This window comes from Poromitra crassiceps (genome assembly GCF_964638095.1).
Source record: "Poromitra crassiceps genome assembly, chromosome: 17".
NCBI classification, from domain to species: domain Eukaryota; kingdom Metazoa; phylum Chordata; class Actinopteri; order Beryciformes; family Melamphaidae; genus Poromitra; species Poromitra crassiceps.
The window spans coordinates 36,762,142-36,787,910 of record NC_139635.1 but is presented as its reverse complement, the minus strand read 5'-3'; the positions used below and the strand labels follow the sequence as shown (position 1 = coordinate 36,787,910).

The 25,769-nt window shown below is 41.8% G+C and overlaps 1 protein-coding gene across 1 annotated transcript in view; it reads right to left on the bottom strand.

The window, feature by feature from the left end:
• LOC310792389 (cytosolic phospholipase A2 zeta-like) overlaps positions 1-25,280 on the bottom strand; it is a 31,681-nt gene extending 6,401 nt beyond the window's left edge. Inside the window, exons 1-15 of the mRNA XM_083654105.1 lie at positions 25,254-25,280; positions 21,139-21,199; positions 18,536-18,608; positions 18,199-18,335; positions 16,823-16,954; positions 15,293-15,333; positions 15,128-15,170; positions 12,919-12,973; positions 7,826-7,953; positions 6,110-6,199; positions 5,733-5,758; positions 5,443-5,581; positions 5,069-5,205; positions 2,645-2,867; positions 869-986 (exon numbers count right to left, since the gene is read on the bottom strand). Of these exons, the coding sequence (XP_083510231.1) occupies positions 869-986; positions 2,645-2,867; positions 5,069-5,205; positions 5,443-5,581; positions 5,733-5,758; positions 6,110-6,199; positions 7,826-7,953; positions 12,919-12,973; positions 15,128-15,170; positions 15,293-15,333; positions 16,823-16,954; positions 18,199-18,335; positions 18,536-18,608; positions 21,139-21,168 (1,372 nt within the window). The 5' untranslated portion in view covers positions 21,169-21,199; positions 25,254-25,280. The remainder of the gene's footprint in view (positions 1-868; positions 987-2,644; positions 2,868-5,068; positions 5,206-5,442; positions 5,582-5,732; positions 5,759-6,109; positions 6,200-7,825; positions 7,954-12,918; positions 12,974-15,127; positions 15,171-15,292; positions 15,334-16,822; positions 16,955-18,198; positions 18,336-18,535; positions 18,609-21,138; positions 21,200-25,253) is intronic.
• Between the last annotated feature and the right edge of the window lie 489 nt (positions 25,281-25,769).

The window sequence follows — 25,769 nt, the reverse complement described above, 5'->3', positions numbered from 1 at the left end:
AAGTATGTCTGTACTTTATAGAGGGGAGACATGTTGGTCCACGCAAGTATGTCTGTACTTTATAGAGGGGATAGGTCAAAAATGGATGTTCCGCCTAAATGCAGGACGTCCGCTCGAGGCTGAACATCCGCTCAGACGGTGCTGCGGCTCTAAACTACAGGTTTGGGGGTTCTAGAGCAGAACACAAGACGTCTGCTCAGATGTGCGTTTACTGCGGTGGTTAAATCCCCGATCGTGTCTGCCTGGGCTGGGCTATCAGCTAAATTCTAACTTTGCTGAATGGATAGAACGGGGGAATTTACCCCACCCTGACTCCGCCCCCAGGCTACCCCAGCGTCTATTGTGGGCAATCCTAGAGCCTGTATGGGCGTTCCCAGACATGCGGACTGTCTCTGTGTTTACATCTGCCGTGATTGGTCGAATACCATTGAACTTCCTTCCGGTCTGTCTCCGGCCAAATTTTAATGGGTAAACATACAGGGCCCTATCATTGTAAAAGCGGTATTTTAGCGTTTGCGTGTGTTTAACACCAAAATGGGGGCGTGCTTAAGCGCAGTCGTATTCTCCTTGCCACGCTAATACCTCTTTGCCCGTTCATACTGGGCTTGCATCGGGTAGGCGTGCCACATGTCAAAACAGGCGTGCCCCCGAAAAATGCGGGGATATATATATATATATATATAGTCCTTGGGCTGAAAAATCTTGAAGACCCCTGCTGTAGGCTATACGGCATCCTTGGGCCTCAATCATCTTACACAAAAGAAGTTCAGGAATTGCCAGAATAAAATCAAGTAAAGTATCAGCTGTTTCCCTTTACGTTGGATGACACAAAAACACAGATGAAAGAAAATCCCTATAGGCTCTTTACCAGCTTCAATTTCACGGCCCTTCAACTCATCCTTCATATTGACAGCTGTGTATATGGGAAGAGGGTTTTGGCCGTCAGCCACTGCCTTCTGCTGCTCAGACAGGGTACTGGTGGTTTTCTATGAAGATAAAATTTCACAACAGTGATGGGGGGAACATTTATTGTGCAAAACCATCAACAACAAAATCATCCAGTTTTCGATGACAAAATATCAAACCAAAGACTACATTAATCCAGAATAACTGGAACCAAGATGCACAATATTTCGGCTTCAAATTATTTGCGCACTTAAACTTGTGGAGATCTTTCATAAATATATATATATATACAGTGTATATATATATATATATATATATATATATATATATATATATATATATATATATATTCATATATGTATATATGTATATATATATATATATATATGTATATATATATATATATATATATATATATATATATATACACACACACATAATATATAATTAATAAGCTTCAAATAATTTGCGCACTTAAACTTGTGGAGATCTTTTATATATACACACATATGAATATATATATATATATATATATATATATATATAGATATATATATATATATATATATATATATATATAGATATATATATATATATATATATATATATTCATATGTGTGTATATATAAAAGATCTCCACAAGTTTAAGTGCGCAAATTATTTGAAGCTTATTAATTATATATTATGTGTGTGTGTATATATATATATATATATATATATATATATATATATATATATATATATATATATATATATATATATTTCCCCTGCTGTCCCGGTCATTGTTCCACCCGCTCTGCCGATCTGGGGAGAGTTGTAGACTATAGCAGGGTCGGACTGGGACTAATCGTGCATTCCTTTATAACTGGGAACTGGTAATCTTACGACTTCAAAGGTCATGAGCTGGGACATTGACGTCACCAGAGCTGGTATTTCCCATTCCAAACTCGTAGGAGCCTCAGCAGCCCCGACCTCAAAAATCCAAGATGGCTGTGCTGCCAACAACAGTAGTTATAATCATAGTAATGTTGTTTAGCACTTGTTTTGTTTGTGTATCACTAAATCAGCTGTACACACAGCACTACCTTCTATCTGCGTGGACATGTTGCTGCAGTGTTTGCATGCTCAAAATGCCGTGAAATGCCATGTTATCAACTGTTAACTGGCTAGCCTGGCTAGCGACTGGATCTGACCAATGAACAGTGAACTTCCCAGCTCAAGTTTTCTGCAAATGGAACGCTAACTAAATGGATGTGACGTCATTTAGCCTCCAGTTATTTTGCGATAAAGGAAATGTTGGTCGTTTGAAGCCAGATTTAGAGGAATATCTAATTTTGACTGTTGGGATGTCATTAGTTTTAACCATCAATATTTGCTCCTTTTCTCATTAGGGTAAATGCTCTATAATTATTTCGAGATTTTTGTCAATTATATGTGCTGTTATGGTAATTAGCTTAGTCACTCGTGACGGATCACGCTAAATCCCCCCAATTCCCCTCACCGGCGCCCCGATCGACCAGAGGAGTGACCGGGACACATACCCTTAATCCGGCTTCCCACCCACAGACACAGACAATTGTGCCTGTCTTGACGCCCGACCAAGCCGGAGGTAACATGGGGGCTCGAACCTGCAACCCTCGGGTTGGTAGGCAGGGAATCTACCGCTGCACCGGATGCACAAACTTGTGGAGATCTATCTAATGCGACGGTCAAAGAAAGTGTAGCACTCGTTCTTTACCTCCTCAAAGATCAGATGTTCAACAACCAGGCCCCACATATCAACGAGTGACACAATGTGACCCTCCGTCTCTTTCTTGTTCATTTCCTCATGGTAGTATTGCAGTTTTTCATAGGAAAAGGAACTCAAGAAGCTCTTGCTTATCTTCCCCTCCATTGCTGTGATGGCACTGTTTAAGTCCTGCTGCGACCAATCGGCTTGCTGATACAGGCTACCCATACACCTGTTCATATGGGGATGAATTACAGAGAGCGATAAGAGTTAGAATGATTTAAAAACAGGACATATGTACAAAATAGTGGTGCTGCCTGTTTGAAGTACAACTATCTATCTACTAATTCCAGAAATGTGTGTGTGTGTGTGTGTGTGTGTGTGTGTGTGTGTGTGTGTGTGTGTGTGTGTGTGTGTGTGTGTGTGTGTGTGTGTGTGTGTGTGTGTGCGTGCGTGCGTGCGTGCGTGCGTGCGTGCGCGTGTGTGTGTGTGTGTGCGTGTGTGTGCGTGCGTGCATGCGTGTGTGTCCTTCGCATATCTCGAGAACAGTCCGTCCAATCATCTTGGCGGGTGTATAGACTACCGCAGTAGTCCAATCCAGAAGTTAGCATCTTGCTAGTTCAGCACTGTACCAGAGATTTTCATCCGCCATTTATTTTCCCATAGACATTTCATAAAATGCTTGTAAAAATAGTTTTACTTGTTCAAATCAAACGGTTCAGATATATTTTGAAACAGGAGAGATCGCATAACATTTCACTCGGACCAGAATGTAAAAAAATGCGGGTTTAAAGAAAATATTATTTCTGTCTTTTTTTTTAGTTTTGGTCTGAGTGAAATGTTCTATGGTCTCCCCCGATTCTAAATATAGCTGAACCTATTTTTATAAGCATTTTACAAAATGTCTATGGGAAAATAAATTGCGGAAGAAAATCTCTGGTACAGTGCTGAAGCAGGAAGTGACGTTCACTTTGCCTCTCTATTGCTGGGGACCCAAGGATGTGCAGTGTTGGATTTGGTGCAATTTTGACACATTTTCAATAGGCTAAACAAGCCAACAGCGCTCTGTGCAGCAGCCAACAGGCAGTGGTGGAAATGGAGTGGGGGGGGCACATGGGAACACCTCCAACTGAGGAGACAGAATGCAGTGGAGAGGAGAACGTAGGAGACGGAATGCAGTGGAGAGTAGAGGAGAGCACAGCGATGAAGAAGATCAGGGGCGGACTGGAATCATAATTCAGGCCGAGCATTACGTAGATACCAAGCAGGCCAGGCCGATACGGGCCGACGCGCGTGCCGGCGACGGGCGAAAAATTTGGGCCGCTTGAAGCCCAATTTGGGCCGTTTGAAGCCCAATTTGGGTCGTTTGAAGCCAGATTTGGGCCGTTTGAAGCCCAATTTGGGCCGTTTGAAGCCAGATTTGGGCCGTTTGAAGCCCAATTTGGGCCAATTTTACAATGAGATGTACCCACTTTAACCCTGAAGTGTAATTATTACTTCAGACTAACTAATAAAGTAATAAAACCACTAGTAAACCAGTAGGCGGCACCTGGCCTGCTGTTCAGTGAGTGGCCTGACTGCGGGCACCAATTATTATTTTTTATTTATTTTTTTTGCGGGCCAGGCCAGGCCAGGTCAGGCCAGGCCACCGGGCATTTGCCCGACGTGCCCGATTATGCAGTCCGCGCCTGAAGAAGATGCTGTGTAAATCCATGGTAAATCCCCTCTTTTTAAAAGGTAAATATATACATTTATTTCATGTTAATATCAGAATTCTGATACATAATGAAGAGTTTGTTTAGTAGCCTGATCATTGTCTGTCATTTGCCTTTAAATAGAGAGGAGAGGAGAACTGAGGAGACAGAATGCAGTGGAGAGGAAGGAGAACAGGAGAGACGATGCAGTGTCACCCGACTCCTTTAAAAGTTACATTTATTTCATGTTAATATCGGAATTCCAGTGCATAATAAAGAGTTAATTTGGTAGCCTAAAATAGGTCTATTAATATTAACTATTATTTCTCATCGTCTGTCATTTGTCTTTTACAGAGAGGAGAGGAGAACTGAAGAGACAGAATGCAGTGGAGAGGAAAACTGATGAGCCACCATAGGGTTCCCACAGTAAAACCTGGCCATTTCCACCACTGCGAATGAGCCCTGATATGATCAAATGCACAAACAGGTCTAGTGCAGATGGTCTGAAAGTCTTCATTGCCCTGCAACCCTGTTCTGCTTCCCTCATTATTTAAATGAAACAGCGCAAAGTCAGCAAACATGTATTTTCTGGAGCAAGAGACCAACATCATAATGTACACAAGCCGTTTCTTTTGCATTCACAGTTTACATAGCCTACAAACACCTGAAGACGACGTCCATATCAAGTTCTTAATGAGCTTACCGATAAGCAAGACTGTGACACCGCACTGTGACTCACCATGTGGAACCGGACACACCAGTGATGTAAGTGGCTGCGTCCACGACGCCTATTTGCTGCAGCCCCCTCAGACTGCCAAACAGGCCTGTCATCGCTCTGGTCCCGCCTCCTGAACCCACCATAGCTATTACAGGCACCTGGGCAGAGGACAAATATATGTTTAAATGGACATGATCATATGTTTGGCCAGGCAGCAAGACTCTTCAAATATTGTCTAATATACATTTATTTATTTATTTATTTATTTATTTATTTATTTATTTATTTATTTATTTATTTATTTATTTATTTATTTATTTATTTATTTATTCATTTATTTATTTATTCATTTATTTATTTATTCAGAAGAAGAAGAAGTGTACTGTACACTGTACTTTTTTGGGTCCAGGAGGAGAGCTGAGACCAAGCAGCTTCTGCAAAGCCTGTCCCACCACGACTTTCCTCTTTTCTAGAAATTCTTTCTCTTGTGTTGGGATGTCAAAATCCAAACGCAGTGCAAGATCTTCCTCGGTGCTATGGATTTTCAATGGAAAACCAAGAGTATTAAGGTAAGAGAGTGCACACACATGCACACACATGCACACGCACACGCACACACACACACACACTTTCACTCATGGAGTATGAGTGGCTAGATACGGAATGAAGGAAGGGAACACTTTACCTTTCTAGGTCGAACTCCATTTTGTCCTGTGATGGGAAAATGCCACATTATTATTCAAGTGCCTCGAGTCTGATAATCATGATAATCATTATTATTGATTATCATTACCAGATAATGATTCAAATTACAACCACTGTGCTTTCACACTATGAGCAACACGACCAACAAAGTCACCTTAGTCGATTCATTCCCTATAGATGTGAGTGACCAGAGAAACATAACTTTTTGCCTGTTAAAAAAATATTGTTGCTGCAGACCACTGCAGAGTCTCTGGCCTCACCCTCGCTCAGTCAGAAGAGAGCGACCCGTGAACCAAGTTCCTCACAGTGTGTGAACAAGCACCCGACCTCATACAAACAGGATGAGTTGTAGGCTACCTGACCAAGAGGCAGAGACACTGTGACCTTTTCTTTAGCAGGTACTTGCTGGAGTTTGACGGGAGATAGCACAGGATCCTCCTCTGAAGACTACAACACAGAAAAGAGAAACGTCAATTAAAAGCCAAGTCCCATATTGCCGCAGGTCCCTTATAGATGCGGGGTCTGGCTACATATTTTGGTAAATAAACGCGGGTCTCAATTTGACGGTTCTTTTTACACCAATTTGACAGTTCTTTTTACACCAAATTGTGCAGAAGAGTGCACAATAAAGGCAAAAGCCAATTATTCTCGCTCCAAACAGCCTGAAAAGGCATTTCGAGCTAGTTTGGGGGCATTTGGACGCACTTCACCGAGAAGCTGGTGAATTTTGCCAGATTTTCAACACGGATGATTGAGACGAAGATACAGGCGAGGGAGATCATAGCCATGGATGAAACTGTGGTGTGGTTTGACATGGTCGGCTCAACTACAGTGAATGCGAGAGGTGGGTAATTATGGCGCATAATTAAAGACAGAAAGGCTGAGTGATGCGTTCTTTCAAGTGGAAACACATCTTTATTCTCAGCTTTTTCTATTAGTTTCTGCTGATTTGTTTACACTAAATCCGACAGGTTTAGTTCAATAACTCGTTTGAGAATTGTGGGTATCGTTATTTTTTTTCTGCCAGCGTTCATCTTTTTCGCACAGCTCCAGCAGCATGTGACATTTACTGTACTGAAAAACACACACCAAATAGCAGGTGGCACAGTCAGACCAGATCTCTATACTGTATTTGTTATCCAAGTAATATTCATACTGGTTTAAAATAAACAATTGGATACTATTTCCAATCTTTGCTGAGCAAGAATTTTGTGCAATTAAACGCAGGTCCCATATTGCCGCAGGTCCCATAGACGTGGGGTCTGGCTACATATTTTAGTAAACAAGTGTGTGTGTGTGTGTGTGTGTGTGTGTGTGTTTGGGAGGGGGTGGCACCTATTTGCTATTTCCCTCCCAGAATGATTTGAGCATGAACAAACAAAACAAAAGATTTGCATTTACATTATTTTAATTGTGTAACAAAAGATGTCGAAGTATAAAAAGTTTTGAGGAAGAAAACTGGATCAGTGTACTTGTGACCTGTGTTTCAAAGTATATGTACCCTTAAATTTGTAATCTATTCTGTTGAATTATAAAACCCAACACTTTACGATTAGTTCTCAGTCTCTTGAATTTAGTAATGTGTGCCAAACAAGGTCAATCATTTCATACAGGCAGGAAAAGAGACAGTTAAGATTAAACACATTTCTTTATTCAATTAATATAATTCAGAACAACTATCTATACATGCATGCATACATGCATACATACATACAGTACAAATACATACATACAGTACATGCATACATACAGTACATGCATGCATACATGCATGCATACATACATACAGTACATACATACATACATACAGTACATACATACATACACACTGTCACACACACATACATACATACATACATACATACATACAGTACATGCATACATACATACATATACATACATACATACATACATACATACATACAGTACATGCATACATACATACAGTACATATACATACATACATACATACATACATACATACATCGCTGAAGGCGGACCCATGAGAGAAACCACCACTCATTGAACAGTATTGGTGCCTAAAAATGTGCCAAGGTAAGAGTTAAACCTCACCGCCACTCCTACGTCTGTCTCCAGGAGCTTGTTGATATGGAAGCGAATCCGTTTTTCTTCATTGGGACTCGGAAGTTTAACATCTTCTTGAAAGGCGCCCTTTATTTTAAACACCATGTCCTGAACCTCTGTGAAAAGAAGCAAATGTGCAACATATGAATGGCGCTATAAATACTGATGAAAGCTATGCTATCGCAGCGATGAGTCACACGTGAGCACACACAAGCAAACACTGTATATGGGCTAATTGCATGGCTGAATACGAATAGTCACTCCTAACTCCTTTTCCTTGACCTCACCGGAAGTAAAACATGCAGTGTTTTTTTGTTTTGTTTTTGTTTTTGCCCCACATGTAGGCTACATTATTAAGCTTCAAGAAACATTCATGTTTTAGCAAGTAGGAGCAGCTTAACCCTTGTACCCCAATTACGCGGAATCCTCAATTTACTGTTAATCCATCTGATGGACCTTAACGGGAATACTGTACTAATTTATAAATATTAATTTAAATTTTTTAATTTTTGACTGTTTATAATTCATTGGTAACTTCTTCCCTAATACCTCATACCAACATTTCATACCTATTCGAATTTTAGCCCCTCAAATGCCAGTGTACAGTAAAAAAAAAAAGTGATTTTTTTTCCCCCCCTGTCCATAAAGACAAACTGGATTTGGGTCTGATATTATGGGCAGGTTGGGGTGTTTTACAAAAGTCACCACTGCAAGATGCCTAGTGTCAAAGATTGGCAGGAATGATGTCACAATACCTATGACATCACTAGCCTATGACATCATCAGTGATGTCATGAGATGATTTTTGGTCAATAATATGTCACTGATGACATTACTGATGATTTCACAGACATTGTGACATCATCAGTGAGTTTTTGTATTTTTTGTGATTTTTTGTAAAAATAATATTTTTTCATATTTTGAGCCAAAAATCCAAAAAGCGCATGTTTTGGACTTCCAGCCATTTTCCCCAAAACACACAAACGAGCTTTAGTCCAGCATCCATCCTGGTCTAAAGGCTTCAAATCAGTAGTGTGGACTGTCAAATTCAGTTTTCTAATATTTTCCCATCTTTGGCATAGGAATCCGTTTTTTTTACATTTCATGTAAACTGTATGGAATTGATTGCTATGCCAAAACTGGGGGAATATGGGGAAATAGCCAAACACAGTAGAAACTACAATTTTAACCGCTTGAGTCAAGGTGAGATGTGTAACATCAAGGAAATAATGATTTTTTGAAAAATTTGCTGGGAGTAAAAAAAAAAAGTTATTTTTGTGCTAAATTAACACATTGAATGCCAGCCATGTTTTCATTCCTGTAGGTAAGTTGTGCCAGGGGTGTTTTTGACGATTCTGGCTCATTTTAGAACAGCCGAGGATTCTTTTCTGTTAAGAATTCATGAACATCAATCATCTAAAAATAACTAATAGAATGTGTGCTTTCTCTGTCTAAAAGAGTTAGTTTGCAGAGTTAGTAGTTATGTAGATATTAGCCGTTGAGTACAGCATGGTTTCAGCGTCTGGAAATTTATTCAGAGATAAATGGCTTTTTGTGAAACAGTCACTTTAACCATTCATTTTTGGCATCAGTAAGACCGTCAGACATTCTAAACAATAGTTTTGAACAGTAATTTCCTCCATAACAACAGGAAACACCCCTCTCATTCAAACTCCTCCCTCCGTGTGTCTTCTCCTCCTTCCTCCTGGCTTCAGCGGGCGTGTCAGAAGCGCGTTGTGCTGCCTGCCTGTCTGTCTGCGTGCCTGCCTGCCTGCTTGCCTGTCGGGCAAGACGAGTCTGAAATGGATTACTGTAAAATCGCGTCGCCATTTCCTTGAATGGCTTGCTTCCGCGGTGTGTGTGTGTGTGTGTGTGTGTGTGTGTGTGTGTGTGTGTGTGTGTGTGTGTTCGCGCGTTGCTGCGCGGCTCTGGGGGGAAGGGATCTCTGTCCGTTCTGTGTGTGTGTGTCCGAGGCGGCTGCTTTTGTGGCTTTTGGGTCCCGTGGCTGTGACTTCTCTCGGTCTCTGTCGCCACTTAGTGGTCGGTAAAATAGATTACACACATGCTCTTGCTCCAAATAGTTATCTCGAAGATGTAAAAGGGGTTGATTGATGTCCCACTGTCAAAAAAAAAAAATCTTTATGTAAGACGAGTTAGTCCGTCCTTGGCACTTAAGCGCTGGATTATGTAAGACGAGTTAGGTCGTCTATGGCACTTAATGAGTTAACATTGAAACCAATGGGACAACTATGCAATGGACTTTGAGACCATGTAACTCCCCCAAATTTTCTATCAACTCCAAGGTTAGATATTAAGGTCAAATTTCAAGGTATTTGGTCCAGGATGCCCGCTGAAACAAATGAAATTAATTAATTTTGTTAAAATTTGCTGGGAGTACCAATAGAGTGTTTTCAATGGAAGTCAATGGGTCCATCAGATGGACTAACAGTAAATTGAGGAGTATTTTTGAAACAAGGTCTTAGGATCGTAGAAAGATGATATATATGATTGATTTTTGTCAAATACCCCCAAAAAAATACCTAGCCTTAATTTCAGACCATTTAAGCAAAAAATGTCGAAACGGCCCATACGCGACTGTAGGAAATATCCATCAGATGGACTAGCGGGGTACAAGGGTTGTAGCCTACGTGGGAGGGGAGAAACATTGCGTGTTTTACTTCCGGCGAGGTCAAGGAAAAGGTAGGAAAAGGAGTTAGGAGTAGTGACTATTCGGATGGAGCCCTAGTCGATCTTGGTTGCCTCTGGGTACTGTAGCCTTTCTGTCATCATCTGTTCAGCAGATGGTGAGAATGTCAAAAATCCAACATCAGACTGATCTTGCCGATTTTTAGTTAGTTTCCACAAATCATTTTGATCCAGATACCTCAATATCACAGAATCCATTTGCGGTCTTTAAGTGTTGCATTTATTCATCTGATGACCAAATGATGTTGCAATATGTTGCAATGCCAAAAAGACCTGTGTGAACTAGATTTTAGCCAGAAAAACACTTTTTTATTTTATAATTACAATTCAATTTCCCATTTGGCAGAGGGGTTTATCCAAAGCAATGTACTGTACAACCCACGCATGTACAGTATAGTCAGGAGAGAAGTTCCATAAAGCTAAGTTCTAGTCCGACAGGACATACAGTAGGAGGCAGTGCATAGGGTCAGATAAAAAAAATCCCACTGCGCTGACAGCAGGCCAGGCCGGGGGGCAGAAGACACCAAAGTCAGGACACTCACTCACTTAGTGAAGGGGCGGGGCTAGGGAATATAGCCATATAGCCATAGCTAGGGATAGGCAGGTCGTAGAGACTCGGGGTTCGAGGGGTGGGTAAGGGAGTGGCTATGGGGATGTGAGTGGTGGGGTGGGTAAGGGAGTGGCTATGGGGATGTGAGTGGTGGGGTGGGTAAGGGAGTGGCTATGGGGATGTGAGTGGTGGGGTGGGTAAGGGAGTGGATATGGGGATGTGAGTGGTGGGGTGGGTAAGGGAGTGGATATGGGGATGTGAGTGGTGGGGTGGGTAAGGGAGTGGCTATGGGGATGTGAGTGGTGGGGTGGGTAAGGGAGTGGCTATGGGGATGTGAGTGGTGGGGTGGGTAAGGGAGTGGCTATGGGGATGTGAGTGGAGGGGTGGGTAAGGGAGTGGCTATGGGGATGTGAGTGGTGGGGTGGGTAAGGGAGTGGCTATGGGGATGTGAGTGGAGGGGTGGGTAAGGGAGTGGCTATGGGGATGTGAGTGGTGGGGTGGGGGTGTGAAGGGAATAGGGGACATACCTAGGTATAAGAAGGTCGTAGAGAGTCGGGATTGGAGGGGTAGGTAGGGGGGTAGGAGTAGGGTTAAGATTACGCGTAGGACCTTTTTTCATGTTGAAAACAATTAGCCGTGTTGTTGAGGTACCCCCAAAACATTGCCTAAAGTGACGTAAGAATGGCCACACCACTACACACTTTACCCATTTGACTTGTATTTACTTGCACACAAAAGAACTGAAAGACAAAATTCAAAAATAATTGTGGAAATGTTGGTCATGGGGCAACGAAGAGCCGGCTAACATGCCCCAAAAGCTATTCTACAATTCTACTTACTTTTACTATCCCATTGACCCTATTTTATTTTATTGTATTTTATTTTATTGTATTTTATTTTATTGACTGTTTTTTACGTTTAGGGAGATACTGTGTGAGACTGTGTTATCCTATGTTGTGTTATGTGGATATTTCATGCCTGAGTGCGAGCAACTGCAAACTTCCAATTTCCCCCCGGGCAGGGGCGGACTGGGATCATAATTCAGGCCGGGCATTAGATACCAAGCAGGCCAGGCCGATACGGGCCAACGTGCGTGAAAAATTTGGGGCGTTTGAAGCTCAATTTGGGGCATTTGAAGCCCAATTTGGGCCGTTTGAAGCCAGATTTGGGTCGTTTAAAGCCAGATTTGGGCTGTTTGAAGCCCGATTTGGGCCGTTTGAAGCCCAATTTGGGCCGTTTGAAGCCCAATTTGGGCCAAGTCTAATTTTACAATGAGATGCACCCACTTTAAACCTGAATAAAGTAATAAAACCACTAGTAAACCAGTAGGCGGCGCCTGGCCTGCTGTTCAGTGAGTGGCCTGGCCTGGCCTGCAATTTTTTTTTTCTTTTTTTTTTTCTTTTTTTTTCCGCAGGCCAGGCCAGGCCAGGCCACCGGGCATTTGCCCGACGTGCCCAATTATGCAGTCCGCCACTGCCCCCGGGGATCATTAAAGTCTTTCTGATTCTGATTCTGAAGGGGCACGACTTCTCATAAAAGACAACAACAAAAGCATAACTTTTAAACAGATTCACATAACATCAAACATTGTGTCCCTATCAGCAGACATAAGAGGAGGCAGAGCCTCCAATATTGGCCCAATCAACAAGTTGATAATGTGGCATGGAAGAAATAATTAACTTTTGGTGACAATGCAACTTCTGAACTGGCACATTTTAACAATTGCATAGGGTTGGCAGAAGTATACGCTCTCTCGAGTGCCTCCAGTATGACTCATTGAAGTGGACAGAATTGTGAAATAAATGTTAACATTGATAGCACATACTTTCACTGGTTAGCTTGTCGCTTGCCATGATATCCAAAACAGCGTATGGAGCAGCCTGATCGAGGCACAAAGAGAAATCAGTTATTCTGGTTATTGTAATCAAAGTAAGGTATGCTCAAAATGCACAATTATTGTCTGCACAAGTCATAAGTAAGTATGGTGTCATGAGGCAGCTTGATGTTCAGAAATGACCACTTCATAGTGTCACGGTCCTGCTTGTGTACGATTGGTACTTCTGGCTGTCCATCAGAGGGAGGCGAAGCTGAGGTCGTACGTGATGCAAATGTCCTTATAGAGGCAGTGTTAGCGCTTCCCTTATCATGTGATTCATACAGAAGACAGACGTGACCGTTTGTCACAGTGTGCTCTTTAGTTTGATATAATGTAACGTTACCTGTTTGTAGGCGTCTTGTATTGTTATGTGGTATATGGATATAAACGAGCAGCGTAGCGTAGTGCTCATCACCGCCGGAGAGATACAACGGCCGAGCTACTTAAGTCTGCTAACCAAGTGAGCTATTGCCTCCGTTTGATGAGAGCCACTTATTATGTCATGTTTGCTAGAAATTCCTGGACAACAAAGCCTGATGATAATGTTAATGTTATTGTTAAAGTCTAGAAGCACTGGCCGTGAGACCTACAGTACCAGTACTTATTTTTCATTTATCTTCATAATTGATTTAACACTAGGACCATCAGGTTAGTAGTCCCATCTCAGCCTTCTCTCAAACGATTAAAATGAAGTGTCGTGGATTCCTACAATAGGTTAATGCTATGCCTAAATAAGGTCAGACAGTGTTGCAATACCTGAACGTTTATTCGATCATAACAGTTACAAGTTATGCATTACTATATGCTAATGAGGTTAGTTCCCGTATGCTAATAAGCTAAGCCCCATAATATGCTAGCTCCCTACATAGCTTCGCTTCAGGTTAGATGTGTGTCTGTCTTGATCATCGTTCCACAGTCTTATATAGACCAAATCACCGTGACGTCACCATGTAAACAAATTTACTTCCGGGTACCACTTGGGAAAGGCGGCAGGTTTAAATGTGCGTGTTGTCATATAAATGCTGTCAAACCCTCTCGTTGTTTTCGGCCGACTACTTTCAATTTAAATGGTTAAACGGTTGGTAAACATGCTTGTCCGACGTATCTAGCCTTTCTTCTGTGTTTGTTTTATGTAGTGTTAGCTAGCTAATAAAGTTTGTTTGTCTGTCAAACTCGCTGTTTTTTTACGTTACAGACAGAGTACCCTCGCGTCACCAGGCTCTTCTCGGCGAGAAAGAGCCTGGTACAGACAGAGCTACTGACGCCAGGTCAATTTAATTTAGCTTCAAGTCTACTCTAGTCTGGTCCAACAGGTAAATTAGCTAGTCTGGTCTCCACTAACGTTAGTGAAAGTGTTGTTATGAATGATATAAAACAACAACACAACACGGACGAACCATTTTTGTCTTCTTTGTCTGTTTTTGTCTTCAACATGTCAGTTTGTGCCGTCCACCGCCATTATAATGTGTGGACCTCAGGGGTACCCGGAAGTAAATGTAAACATCCCGCTGATTTGGTCTATAGCTAAACGATCCTCTTAAAGTGACCATACAAGGGTGTGCCAATATGATTGGCTCCCTCTATGTCTAACAATATCCTCAGACCAGTCATCTGACATAACTCCACATGACGCAGTGGATGCGTCATGGATAACACATTAACCTTCTCTGACCCAAATGCTTTACATGACAAAGGCTATTATCAGCCCTTCTCGCGCCCATAATATCTCAGACATTTGGTCAATCAGTGACAGTAAGGTTTCACAATCAAATACTATTCTATAACGATTTATCATTGGAAATATGTCCACAGAAGGTAGGCATCTTTTTCCAGCTCTGAATAAAGCATAGAATATTCATCAAATTCCTCAGCTCGTGCAACATAATCTGTGGTGGCTGTACAAACTTCAATAGAGTTTCGATTGACACGCGCCTCAGTAGATAATGATGGTAATCAGTTTCAGATGAACTATAATGCTTTGTGTCATCATAATTAAATGTGTAGTGTCTCAATCAAGTAAGTCCTAGCGGGAATAAAGAGAGATTGTTAATGTTTCTGACCCTTGCATAATCCTTCTCTGAACTCTACTTTCATGTTGGTTCCCAGTGTCTTTATTTGGGTGTTTGTGCTGTCATGCATCCTACATGAGAAAACTTACCACGAGGATGCCGTTTGAGAGGTATTCATGACTGGAGTCCCCACTATAGAAAGACAAATTATTTTTGTTGCATCTGTATGTTTAGTGTCCAAAAAGCTATAGAAAAACAAATGACTGTAACATGTAACATTTGCATGAAAATAGCAACATACAAAAGTCAATTACCTCTCATGTAGCTCAAAATCAACAAAGAGTTGACCATTAGTCTATAGAAAAGAGGGCATGAAAATAATGTGTGAATTGTATCCATGTACAGTATGAGCAAAGAACATGGGCAATGATAGAAGCCTTGCCACAATCATTTTCATATTCAGGTCTGTATTAATCAAACTTCTCAAAACAAATCTCCCAGTAACGCTTTACATTATTGCACCACAAACACGGGCATAGTTACCAAGGAACAAGTCAGAAATTTACTGCGAGTTAATTGAATTAACAGGGAGTTCCTGAATGACTCAAGTATAAGTTAAAAGAACATCTTAATGAGCCAGTATCCAACAATTCCTGGGGGGGGGGGGGGTTACTTCCCCCAACCTAAATATGTGGCAAAGCCTGACACCTAATGGTGAAAAGTAGGGTACTGATTGAACTGACCTGCTATTGGCTGGTCTCTGTGACCTGTGATGTCACCCTCTTTAGAGTACAACAGGTGGTGACATCAGCTGTCACAGAGACCAGCCAATAAGAGAAGGCCAGTTCAGTACCGTATTTTTCACCATTAGGTGTCAGACCTCACCAAAAATTTGGGTTTGGGTGTAGTTACTCTGTATCATTCCTGGTGAGCTCTGAATAAAGTACTAAATGTCATGTAAACAATAACAAATCATTACTAACTTATTACGCCTATAGTAGTTACCGTACTATTTTTGCGTCATCTCAATGTAGTGCATCCTACTGAGTGGCTACTAGGAATACATCATTATTTACTGATTAGATTGCCATTAGTTACTGTTTTTGTGCCCCTTCAAGTAAAGTAGAGCATCATACTGAGTGGCTACTAGTCAATGCATTGTTTCTTCATGATTATCTTATCACTACTTAGCATTATTGTGCCCTTTAAGTAAAGTATGCTATACAACTGAGTTGTTACTAGGGAATCCATTATTTCTTCCTGATTACCTTACCATTCATTACCATTTTTGTTCAGAGTAATCCAGGAAGTCCCTGTTAACTCTTCATTAACTAGCAGTTAGTTTCTCACTTGTTCCTTGGTAACTACGCCCGTTTTTGTGGTACAGTACGTAAAGTCTTACCAATCTCCCCTTTGAATAAACGTCTTCAAATCAGAGTGCTGTTCGGATTTCAAAGTAATCTGTACGTTTAATCGTCCGATGCATGTGATAACAACTTGACAACGGTGTTAGTCCTGCCTGTTGTGCTGTTTATTGACACTGATTGGCTAATCATTAGTCCCCCTTTTGGAGCTCATTGGACAACTTAGGAAATCGCTGTTGCATGTCACGATGCCAGACCAGAAGCAATCAAAACTCAACTCAGTGGAGTGGGCAGATTGAAAGGTCTGGTTCCAGGCAAGTACAAATCATGACTCAGGTTACGTTATTTACCATCACTAAACTTATTCAATAAATATGTCTGAAGAAGTACAACTGGTCCCAGATCAATGTTATTCCAATATGCTCAGAATTACAGCAGATGCTTATTTATTAATATACTTTAGCTTATTGGTATTTTCACCTTCGGGTTTATGGTGAAGACCTTGTTCTCCTTCTTTCCTAGGGTGAGGTTGCGAATGTCAAACATCAGCGTGGCAGTCAGGTCGTCATAATCCATGAAGTCCTCGTCATACAGCTTTAACTCCAGCATATTCTGGAAAGACAGCAGAGGAGCTCACTGTTAAAGGAGAACTTAATTTGCACATGATCTCACACATATCCAAAAACTGTAAACCGTTTTGCAGACCTTCATTCAGTTTTACAGTTATTGAGAGGTGTGTAGTAAGCTGAATACATTTGGTATAAAGGACATTTTGCACACATTCTAAGTTGCTGTAACAGCTCCATACCACCCCCCAGAGGGCAACAAAATAAGGAGCATAGGGCTCTATCGTCGCAAAGGCGGTAATTTTGTGTTAGCGGCTGTTTTGCGGATGAATAGCGCCGCGCACAGCGCTAATTGTGGGCGTGTCCAAATAATTTTCGATCCATTTGTGCCCATCTCTGCGCATAGTTATAGCGCCACCTACTGGCAACAAAAAAGCGGTTTATCTCGAGAACCGTTCGTCCGATTGACTTGAAAGTTGGGAGTGCGCTGCTGGGAATGCCACAGAGTGCCGTGCCGAATTTCATGCAATTTGGCATAGCGCCACCTATATAGGCAACACAAAAAGTGCTACATCTCGAGAACCGTTCATTCAATCGACTTGAAACTTGGTGGATGTGCTGCTGGCCACCCGACAGAGTGCAGCGCCGAATTTCGTGGAATTCTGCATAGTGCCACCTACTGGCCACACAAAACACTGTTTATCTCAAGAACTGTTCATCCAATCGACTTCAAACTTGGGGAGTGCACTGCTGGGAACCCGACAGAGTGCAGCGCCAAATTCCGTGCAATTTGGCACAGCGCCACCTACTGGCAACACCAAAAGCAGTTTATCTCGAGAACCGTTCGTCAGATCGATTTCAAACTTGGCAGGTGTGATGCTGGGAACCCGACAGTGCAGTGCCGAATTTTTCGGCAATTCGGACACGCGCATAGTTATAGCACCACCTATTGGCAACACAAAAAGCGGTTTATCACTCAGAACAGTTCCTCTGGTTGACTTCAAATGTGGGGAGTGCGCTGCTGGGTACCCGACGGAGTGCAGTGCCACATTTCGTGCAATTCGGAGATGCACATGATCATAGCGCCATGTACTGGCAACACTAAAAGTGGTTTATCTCAAGACTCGTTCGTCCCATCAACTTCATTGAATTCAATTCCATGCAATTTGACCAATCGGGGGGAAAGGGGTGACGAGGGTGAGGGGTGAAGCATGATGTGTGAATGGGGAAAGGAGAGGGAGGGGAACGGGCGCTGCACTAGTTGACTAAATGTCAGTATAGTGGCCTCACTTTCACGTTGCTGGCGACCCGGAAGTGAAACGTTTCATTCCACACTGGGTTTGCGCTGTTCGTCACGATTTTTGTCTGGTAGGTCTTTGCTGATGCCGTGGGGAGACGCAGAGTGACATAGCAGTCTGATTCAGAGACTGCATTGAAACAGGGGATAAAAACAACAGGGACAGCAGTATAAGTTATGCAACACAACACTGACAAACACTCCTTGTGTCGCATGAATATGAAAAGGATCTATAATAGACTGAGTGAAAATGATTTAAAAAAGTGACAAGATTTCAGTTTTGTAGTTATTTTTTCTTAAAGATGCATGTGATGCATTAGCTATACTTACAGTAATCCTGGGAGACAACTTTTTCTGCTTTTACTATGGTGATACTCAAGGCCCGGGCGTAGATATGCTCTTTCTGTTGAATGAGGCAAAACAAGGAATCATGTTTGTCTGTCTTGCTTTGTATTTTCAAGCCACATTCCCACATAGGGCCCCATAGCAGGGGCCCACTGTATGTGTGTGTATGTGTGTGAAATCCTTTATTGCCTTTATTTGGAGCCATAGCCAAGCTTTTGTTAAGAAAATTGTATGTATTTTACAAGGTGATACATATTTCAAAGTAACATTATTCTGCTCTGATCTATTATCTGACTCTCCTTACACTGACAGTATGAATCACACTCCACCCTGCCAAAGTACTTTCTCCTTTAAGAATATAACACCGACTGTCTTAATTGCAATTAAACAACTAAGCTCAAACAGTGGTGCTGGACTGGATGGGATCGAGATAAAGTATATCAAATTAGCCGGTCATGTACTCATGTATCCACTTGCTGATTTATTTATGTCTTTATTTACCTGTGAGTTGCCAGCTATCTGGAAGTGTTCACGCATCACTGCACTTCACAAAGGTGGTGACATTCTTCATCCCACTAATTATAGACCCATATCTATAATCTCTTCTTTTGCCAAAATATTTGAAAAAGTTATTTTTTAATTTAATTGTCTAATTATCTTAAGATTAATAGCATTCTATATTGCCATTTCAATCAGGATTCAGACCTAATCATTCAACAACTACTGCACTTTTAAAACTCACCAATGATGTGTTCTCCTCATCCGATACTGGTAATCTCACAGGTGCTATTTTTAGTTATATCAAAAAGACCTTTGATTTGGTTGATCATTATTTACTTTTAGATAAGCTCTATGCAGTTGGGCTATCTCTAAGTGTATTACTTTGGTTCGATTCTTATCTACACAATGTGTTGTTGTTCAAGGGAGTAAATCTGACTTATTTGTTCAACAAAGAGGTGTACCTCAGGGCTCGAGGCTAGGTCAACTTCTTTTTTCTATTTTTATAAATGATCTACCTTTAATCTGCTCTAACTCTTCTGTTCAGCTTTATGCAGATGATACTGTCATTTATACTTGCCACAAATTCAAGCTGCCCTTCAATCTGATTTTAATGCAAAACTCAAACTACTGCTACTACCGCTCAAATTATTTCACCTATCTTTGATTATGCTGATGTTGTTTATCAAAACACATCCAAAACTAACCTTCAACCAATGAACACAGCATACAATAACCTCTGTAGATTTTCACTCGGATGTTCCTTGACCACTCATCACTGTAGTGTACAATGTACAATTCACTCAAGTGGCTCCCATTCAGTATAAGAAGATATTCACTGGCTGCAACTCATTTTTAAATGTATACATTTTAATTATCCACATTATTTACAGCAGTTTTTGGTTCCCTACTCATCAACATATCAGCTAAGACACTCTTCACAATTCTATTTCTCCATTCCTGCAGTTAGGAAAACAATTTGAAAGAGAGCATTTATGATTAAAGCCCCTTCAGACTGGAATAAATTACCCCCAAACATATGAACCATTACATAATTTCACATGCTTAAAAAAGGTATTTCTTCTGGTTTTGAGTCGACATGCTCTTGCTTCCGATATGTGTAGTGTGTGTATGTGTGTGCATATATGTCTATGTATATTGCGCATATATATATATATATATATATATATATATATATATATATATATATATATATATATATATATATATATATATATATATATGTGTGTGTGTGTATGTATATATATATATATACACACACACACACACACACACACACACACACACACACCGTACGTGTTTGGATTTATGATTGTGTATGTTTATTAGTACATATGATTACTGTGTGATGATGATGTGTGTATGTGTAATTGCTTGGGTGTATATATGTGTGCATGTGTATATCTATAAGGCTATATAATATACGTATGTGTATACAGTACATATGTGTGTGTGTGTGTGTGTGTGTGTGTGTGTATGTATGTATATATATATATATATATATATATATATATATATATATATATGCTACTGTATATGATCTGTACAGTTCACTATATACAAGAAAGAGGGGCAACTGACTGTAATGCAGCTAAAACATTAGGCAGTGGAGGAGGAGGCACACAAGTAATAGGTGAACTGAGAAGAAAAGGCAAGATATTCTAAAGGTGGGAAGTTCTGATGGGTTGAGTGATTGATTGGTAGAATGGCACTCTACCGCCGGCCTAGATTGTGCCCTAAGGAGCTGCTAGTATTTAAACATAGTGTGGTGGTATAGGTGGCATGCATAGTTTAGTTTAGTTTATTTATTCGCACAGTAAAAAACAAGACAATAAAATATACACAGCAATGACAACTGTACAATACAAAGGTATACTGTGCAGGGAGAGGTAAAAAGCCCAGGGGGCTTATAGGGAACCTCTACCTAAATAAACAAAATTAAATTACATAGTAGTCAAGGAAGTATACTAGGATGTAGAACATGTCTCTCCTCCCAAATCTCACTCATGAATACCATAAAAAGCTGCCCCAATATCAATATGAATTCTGTGAGGACTGTAGCAATTTACCTTGCAACTGCAGGTAATTCCCTCTGCCATGTTTTGAGGATTGACAGAAGTCAGCTATGTCCTGTACAAAGAATTGACATGTTCAGTACTCACAAGATACTTAAGTAGTAGTAATAGTAGTAGTAGTAGTAGTAGTATCAATGAATGTGTATTGAGTTTGAAGAGGATACATTAAATACAATATCATTTGTTGACTCTGTAAGGCTGCCAGTGGTTTAGTGCTTTGTAAATATAATACACACAGTAATGTGTAAGGTGGAAATTAGTTTGTACCCCGAGTGTGAGGTTGAGAATTATGAAGACAAGAAACGACATGGCAGTAGACAAAAACACGTAAACACTGAGTCACTTTTATCACATCACCTACGGTAGTTGATAACTAATGTAGGACAAAATAACTGGCTTATAAAAAGTTACATTGGTTTCATTCAGTTTGAACTTGATACATTGTTATGAAACACTAAAGCATAATTTATGGTCAGACATGAAAGCCCTATGTCTGCAGGCCCGGGGTTGTTCTGACAGGTTACTGTTGTATGCTTGGTAGGAGAAGGAGAGCCAGCACACAAAAATGTCCTTTCGTCAGGTTTATTCCAGCTTTTCACCAGGTACAACACATGGACGTTTCAGCCTAACGGCCTTCTTCAGCGTGTGATGCTGAAGAAGGCCGTTTTAGGCCGTTTTAGGGCTACGCCGTGGCTGGCATGCCGCTTCCAAAAATGTGAAGGTGAAGGCGGTGGAGAAGAGATGGGTTTTGAGGCAGCATTGGACAACTGTAAAGCCCAATTTATGCTTTGTCTGCAGACACTTTTGAAACGGTCGCCGACAGAAATGAGGACTTGACTCGACACTTTCAAGTGTCGGCGAGCAGTGTCTGCTACCTAGGGAAATGTCTAGTCTGGGCACCTTCCACCCCGCTTTTTGTCATGGGGCGTAAACCACGGAACCAGAATGAACACCGGAAGGCAGTGCGCCAAAAAACATCTGTGTTGCTGTTAGCTTGATGTCTCTTCCCTCGATTAATTGTCTGATGCAAAGCTTCTGTATTGGCTTAAAAGATGTGAGATTGTGAATCCGCAATGTTTCTAAAAGAACTTCGGTACGTCCATCTTTTGTTTTGTTGTTTGCCGTTCTGATACTTGGGTCAAATTGTCAAGTTAACGTGAAAGTTGACGAGCTAGAAACGCTGCCATCCGGTCTAGGGCGGGCTCTAGGCCGGAACCAGTAGGGTGACAAAATCAATTGTGGGCGGGAGCCAGGCTCTTTCTCGCCGAGAAGAGCCTGGTGACGCGAGGTTAGGAAATGTCTAGTGTCGCTGACTATGTCATAGTATTGCGCAAGTCTGATTGGCTATATAGACGGCACCGCTTTACTTCCTCGGGGAAACCGCCTCTTGTTGTAGGCTAGTTGATTAGGCTAGGCTACTGGAGACCCACTAGAGAAGAGAACCATATCCGCACTTTTTGAGTTATTTCGCCGCCATGGACATTAGAAAATGGTTAAAGAAGAACACCGCCGCGGCCCCACTGTCACGGGCCCGTGACCGTGAGTTTGAGGAAGAAGGCGAGCCTGGCGAGGCTGGCGAGCAGCCTGGAGGCAGCTGCAGCAGCTGGCGTCAGGTGGGCTACCCGGGCTCGATCACATTGTTCAGTCACTAGTGTGTTCTGTTGTTTTTGGCTTCACAACATGCTGTCTGTTTGCTGGATTGTTATTTCTACAGCCTACTACAGACTACTAGGCCTACAGGTAAGAGGCTGGTTATTCTATTTATTGCATTGTTGTTTGATGTTTGCGCTGCTGGTACACATGCTGTTATTGTTGTTATGAATGGTTTTAATTTAAATATTGGTAAGCAGGCACGTCTTTGTGGCTGTGTCTGTAGCTTGTCTATAGCCTACTGTCAGCACCATGGACAGCAACGGGGCAGCCTGCACTCTGAGCGGCCGGCCGGGTCTCTCCACGCAGCCAGGTGGGACAACATAATTAGGCTATGTTCCCGCGGGGGTGTCAGTAGCGTCTATACTGTCTGTAATTGTTGAAAAGGAGCGTTAAAGCAGGCACATACTTGGTGGCTGTCAGGCTGTGTTAGTGTGTTTATAGTTTGTCTATTAACTATACGGCCTATTGTTGTAAAGCTGGCACTTGGTGGCAGTGTTTGTCTACTTGTCTGTAATGATCTCAAAGAGGAGAGGCTCTTTGGAAGAGCGTTATATTGGCATAAAAGGCACAATTACACGTCTCTATTAACGGGTCTGTAATCGCGAGTAAAACGGCTGACTTGATGCCTAGATAAGGCAACTGGTCTGCTCATGTTTTTCAAGCTGGGAATAGTGCGTTACGTTGTCGCCGCCCCCTCCTGGAATTCCAACGCCCCCTATACTGTAGTGGGCTGTAGCCGGGGCTGCTCCCTCGTCAAGCTGACATTCGAGTAGGCTATGTATGTCTAATAATAATAATAATAATAATTCATTTATTTTATATAGCGCTTTTCAAGACCCAAATATGCTTAACAGAGAAACAAAAGACAAGCAACAGGGAACAGAAACAGGCAACAGATACAGGTAACAGGCAACAGATACAGGCAACAGGCAACAGTTACAGGGAACAGATACAAATAACAGTGGCGGTTCAGGGCAAGGTTGTATGGAGAAGCAGAGGGGAGGAAGATAACAGGAGGGAGGGGGAGGGGGGGATGGGGGGGGCGGAGGGTGATGGTTTGGAGGAGGTGGTCAGGGGTAGGGGAGGTTGTAAGCTTGGGAGAACAGGTAGGTTTGAAGTCGGGTTTTGAAAGTGGGGAGTGGGGAGCACGGTCAACAAAGGTTTTGAGTCTGGATGGGGGGATGATGAGGGTGGCAGTAGAAGAGGATCGGAGTGTACGGGAGGGGCGATGGGGGATGAGGAGGTCAGTCAGGTAGGGGGGGGCTAGGCTGTGGAGGGCTTTGAAGGTGAGGAGGAGTAATTTGAAGTCGATGCGTTGCTTGACGGGGAGCCAGTGGAGAGAGTGGAGGACAGGGGTGATGTGATCGCGGGACCGGGTGTGAGTGAGCAGGCGGGCAGCTGAGTTTTGGACCATCTGGAGTCTATGGAGGGAACGGGAGGTGATGCCGGTGATGCCGGTCTAGCTGTCCCCGACAATGTCCCAACTCGAGGCTCATGTTGGAGCATGTCATGTGGAGCGGAGGGAAGCGGACGGCCAGTGAAGAATGTAAACACACACACTGTCATACCTATAGCCCAAGGCCCCCCTCTGCTTAGATGAAAACATTTCAAATAAGATCTTTCCTCAACAAGCACATAGCATGGGCATTCTACCCCCTCCTTAAAAAAAAACCCACTGCTTTGCAATAAAAAAACAAAACACTGCATTCCCTCTGAAATGGCCAGTGGGCCACCACGCCAAGAGTAGGCACAACAATTTGCCAAATGCTACACGAGAGACCTGATGCCCCTCAAAACAAGGTGCCCCTCAAAACCAGGTGCCCCTAAAAAGCAGGTGCCCCTCAAAACCAGGTGCCCCTAAAAAGCAGGTGCCCCTAAAAAGCAGGTGCCCCTCAAAACCAGGTGCCCCTCAAAAGCAGGTGGCCCTCAAAAGCAGGTGCCCCTCAAAAGCAGGTGCGGAAGAAAAAAATGCAAGGCACCCCCTGGCAATCGGCCAAAAGAGTTGAAAAACATTATGCACATTGGATTTTGGCAAAAAACAAACAAAAAATTGTGCATCTCTACTAATTATAGACTATAAGTAGCATAGGCATTTTGCAGTTTGGAGGTTTTAGAATAACAATAACAAAACATAACAACAACAACAACAACAACAACAACAACAATAATAATAACAAATAACAATAGCGACAATGACATTGGAGACAATATAGGCCCAACTATTTCAAGAAGATAGTCACATATTTTCCAATTGGTCTCTAAAAGGTCCCCAGATCTTGGAGAATCTTTTTTCAGAATTTGTTTTTCTGTCACCTACGTTTTCCATATTAATAATTTAAATTATTTCATACAGCCATTTTTGAAAACTAGACAAGATTTCCATTCCAGTATTTTTTTTGGCTACCACCAAAAACAGAAATAACATAAATCCTTTCTTAACTGCAATCAGACATTACCTGGTAGTGGTGCAGCCTACTTGTCTCTCAGATCACAGTGGTACAAGACAGAGGGTTTGAGAGAAGTTTCTGTGTGACTTAGAGAGAGTACACACAGTACAGTCATTTCTCTTTCATCCAATAGGAACATTAGTTTTCCTCTTATCCAATAGGAACATGAGCCCGCAGGTGAGAACCCACCTCTCCATGCAATTCCACCCACATTCCATTCCATTCCATTCCACCTTCCAGTCATTTCATGACAGTCATCAGTCAACACATGTCATTTCAGGCTTTGAGGCTAAAGCTGCTCACATTGAAAAGAATTGATTTGCACACACAAAAGGCCCCGCATGTGAATTGTCAATTTAAAGGGGTGGGGGGTAGAGTATTTAAGATTATTCTTTCATCACAGAACTTAGAGAATCAAATTATAAGGTTTAAAAATGTACATAGTTTATATGATGCCAAAGAAAATACATTTGATGAAAATGCCCCATCTACATATTGCACCTCATGTAGCTTAATCTACCCATA